Source organism: Mesitornis unicolor, unplaced genomic scaffold (assembly GCF_000695765.1).
Source record: "Mesitornis unicolor isolate BGI_N332 unplaced genomic scaffold, ASM69576v1 scaffold23995, whole genome shotgun sequence".
Classification (NCBI taxonomy): Eukaryota; Metazoa; Chordata; class Aves; order Mesitornithiformes; family Mesitornithidae; genus Mesitornis; species Mesitornis unicolor.
The window spans coordinates 5,927-9,795 of NW_010183798.1; the positions used below are offsets into that span (position 1 = coordinate 5,927).

The window sequence follows — 3,869 nt, forward strand, 5'->3', positions numbered from 1 at the left end:
CTCCCACCGGGGTTCCCTGCAGGCCAGGCCAGCCAGAACTTCCTGCAGGGCCAGGTGCCCTCCAGCGCTCCAGGAACACCGGGGAGCAGCGGGGCACCGCAGCTGCAAACCACCCAGAGCGTGCAGCACACAGGTCTGTGTTTCCTTCTTTTGTAGAAAATGATGCCTTTACCTGTGTCAGACAGATCCCAGAGCTTACCCAGGGCTACAGGGGCGTTCTGTGTGTTGCCATATGAGGAACAGGGAAGCAGGAAGCTGCTCATGTTTTTCACACAACTCAACTGTTATTGGTTAGGACCAAGAAGTAGCTGTTAAAAAATGGAACAGAATCAGCACTGAAACATGAAGGCTGGGGATGGTAAAGATACAACACAAAAGGAGCTTCGTGTCCAGAAAAAAATAATAAAGTGTTATTATCTTAGAAGCCGAACAGCAAAGTTCTCTTGTCTGCTTTGAAAAGATTATTTGTGACTTGTTTTGGAAGCTTTGGAAGTCTACTTGTAGACAGCCCTGTGAAAGTTAAATCTTTAGTTCACAAATGTCTCAATTTAAAAATCTGAATATTGGTCTTTTGTCTGGATTACGGGTACCCTGATAACGTAATTTCATCAGTACCCCTTTTGTATTTATCTTATAACCCATATCAAATAACCTCAAGGTTCGAGGCTGAGTTTTGTTAGGAATTATTCTTGAGTTAGGTGATATTATGGAAGAGTTTCAAACTTCTGTACAGATAACAGCTGACATTGAATTCCTGTTATGTCTTCGGCAGGGTGGTACACGGGAAGTACCAGTCTGAGGGTTTGTTTTCAGACGTGGGGTGTTCTGTACATGTGTCTGTAGCATCAAACATTGTATCACAGGACTGTAACTATGTCAGATATTGCAGTTCATTGGAAAAGAGTGTAAAACAATTTTGGAGTACTTGCTCAACGTCAGAAGTTGTGAAAACTCTTATACTCCAAGCCTTATTGGCTTTTTCTTCTTTTGTTAAGGTGGCCAAGGATCTGGACCTCCTCAAAATCAGATGCAAGCTCCACCAAATATGATGCAGACCAATCTAATGGGACTTCATGGAAACATGAACAGCCAGCAGGCTGGTGCTGGTGGAGTGCCACAGGTCAACATGGGCAGCATACAGGGACAGCCTCAGCAAGGATCACAGTCGCAGCTCATGGGGATGCATCAGCAAATCGTGTCCTCTCAAGGACAGATGGTAAACATTCAGGCTCAGGGATCGCTGAACCCTCAGAACCAGATGATACTTTCCCGAACTCAGCTCATGCCGCAAGGCCAAATGATGGTGACGCCACAAAACCAGAACCTTGGTCCTTCTCCCCAAAGGATGACCCCACCCAAACAGATGATTCCCCAGCAGGGACAGCAGATGATGTCTACACACAATCAGATGATGGGACCTCAGGGCCAGGTCTTGTTACAGCAAAACTCGATGATGGAGCAGATGATGACCACTCAGATGCAAGGAAATAAACAGCCTTTTAGTGCTCAAAACCAGTCCAATGTTATGACGGGGCCAGCTCAACTGATGAGAGGACCAACCCCAAACATGCAAGGAACCATGGTGCAGTTCACTGGGCAGATGATGGCACAGCAAGGCCCTGTGAATGGTAATCCTTCTCAGGTTATGGGGATTCAAGGGCAAGTTTTAAGACCCACTGGACCTGGTCCTCACATATCTCAGCAGCTTGGGGATGCTACTGCTACAACAAATAATGACGTGAACTTGACGCAGATGTTACCTGATGTTCCTGTGCAGCAGCCAAACATGGTTCCTTCTCATATGCAAGCAATGCAAGGAAACAACAGTGCTTCAGGGAGTCATTTCTCTGGCCATGGGCTGCCTTTCAATGCGGGGTTTAGTGGAACGCCAAACGGGAATCAGATTCCCTGTGGGCAGAACCCTGTTTTCCCTGTCAATAAAGATGTTACGCTCACAAGTCCACTCTTGGTTAACCTCCTACAAAGCGACATATCAGCAGGACACTTTGGTGTGAACAACAAACAAAATAATCAGAATGCCAACAAGCCAAAGAAGAAGAAGCCTCCAAGAAAGAAGAAAAATAATCAACAACTAGAGCAAACAACGTAGGTTAAACATTACATTGTTTTTATAAGGGGCATGGGGAAGCTCCACAGGCAGCTTGTCAATTATTTTTGTTTCAGCAAGCGTGGGGGTAAGAAAGGAGCTGTATTATTGCATATTCTGACCATTTCTCTCAAGAGTTAAATGATAACCCGCTGGCAAGTCTGCCACTGGAAAGGTTGTTCAAGATTAAAAACAAAAATCAACCAACCAAAAGCGAAACGTGCGCATGTCGCAGCTTGGTTATAAACCAGATTATAATGGTGCCATTCCTTACGTTCACCGGGTAAAGGAGGCATGGAGTGTGGCATGTGGTGCCACAGCCCTTGGAAGGGGAGGCTGTGTTTTTTAAGCAGTCTGACAGCCCTGGTGAAAGGCTGGGAAGTACTTTCAGAAGAATGAGAAGCCTCCATATAACATGTGCAGTAGAGGTTTTTGGGGGTTGCTTCCTGAATGATGTATATGTGTATCCTGATGTGTTTCTGCCTGGAATTGAGCTGAACTCCCTTAGTTGAAGCTGCAGCTAGAATTTAGGGGGAGGAATCTGTTACTTTGTGGGTATGAGGATAACAAGCCCAAGCAGTGCTGGTCTTCCTGGCCTAGGAGAGATTAGGAAGGAAAAACCCACAGCTCTTGAGAGGGAAGAGGCAAATAGATGATCCCAAGATGTAACGAGCGAATGTGGGAATACGAGGTTGCTGAATCTCGCCATTCCTCTGAGGCCAGCGTGTTCTTCCTTGGCCAGTTGTCCTGTAGCCTTTTGCTGTTGACAGTCTGCCCGTCCCAGCACAGGGTGCAGACTGCTGCTGCTGTCCTGGTATTTGGCTGACACGGTTAAGATGGGCTCCATCCGGTTCTCCTAATGCTGCAGATGAGCCATGGGGGCCTTGACAGGAATGCACCTCATGGATCTTCTGGGGATTGGTTCCAGTTTGCTTCAGAGAAAAGAATTTAAAGATGGCACAGAAGATTATAACACAGGAATATCCAAATTTCAAGGTTAAATTCTTAAAAAGGCAGCAATGGCCCATTAGGCTGCTGGTGTGGCTCTGGTTCCACCAGTCCCACTCTTCTGAATAATCCTTGTGAGTCTTTGACCTGCAGTTTGTGCTGCCTTTTCCACAGACACATGGCCGGTTCAGTGCAAAGAGCGGATGGCTGCGGGTACAAAGCGATGGCTTGATTTTATTTTTCTCCTTGGTTGATCAGTGTGTAGCCCCAACCTGCATTTTCTGCACAGTGTCAAGATTCCTTTGTGAAGATGGAATTAATTTTCTCGTGGATGTTTTAGTTCCGGACTGAAATGATTTGTGTCATCGATAGCAAGTGATCTTTGGTGGCAATTGTTAATTGGGTTAACTGAAGGTAAAATAAAGTGCAGGAGCTGTTATGTGCATTTTACAGGTGCAAAAATGCCGTATAGCATTTGCTGTAAAGCAAAGCGTGCTGATTTAATAGGCCTCGAAAAGAGTCTTTCAGGTACCTGCTCTATAATTTGATATGCTCACGGTATGGCCTGGCAGCTGAGCACTGCTGTGAAACTGGCCATGTGGTTTCAGCTGAAGCGTGAAGGAGAACCCAGGCTGTGGCAGCTGAGAAACTTGGCTAAGGGGGCTCAGCTGGAACAAAGGGACCAGCGCGGGGATAGGCTGCAACTTTGGGGTGACTTGGGCACCGTAACTGAGATACCGGTTCATCTCTTGCAGCGCCTGACCCGTTCGACACAGTTTCCCCCAGCATCTTGCGCAGGAAACTGGCTGCTACT

At 46.6% G+C, this 3,869-nt stretch overlaps 1 protein-coding gene across 1 annotated transcript in view; it reads left to right on the forward strand.

The window, feature by feature from the left end:
* Window positions 1-2,110, forward strand: part of LOC104540458 (nuclear receptor coactivator 6-like) — a gene marked incomplete at its 5' end in the record, with an annotated part of 7,530 nt that extends 5,420 nt beyond the window's left edge. The window contains 2 exons of the mRNA XM_010184274.1: window positions 1-133; window positions 996-2,110. The exon at window positions 1-133 is cut by the window's left edge and continues 1 nt beyond it. Of these exons, the coding sequence (XP_010182576.1) occupies window positions 1-133; window positions 996-2,110 (1,248 nt within the window). The remainder of the gene's footprint in view (window positions 134-995) is intronic.
* Between the last annotated feature and the right edge of the window lie 1,759 nt (window positions 2,111-3,869).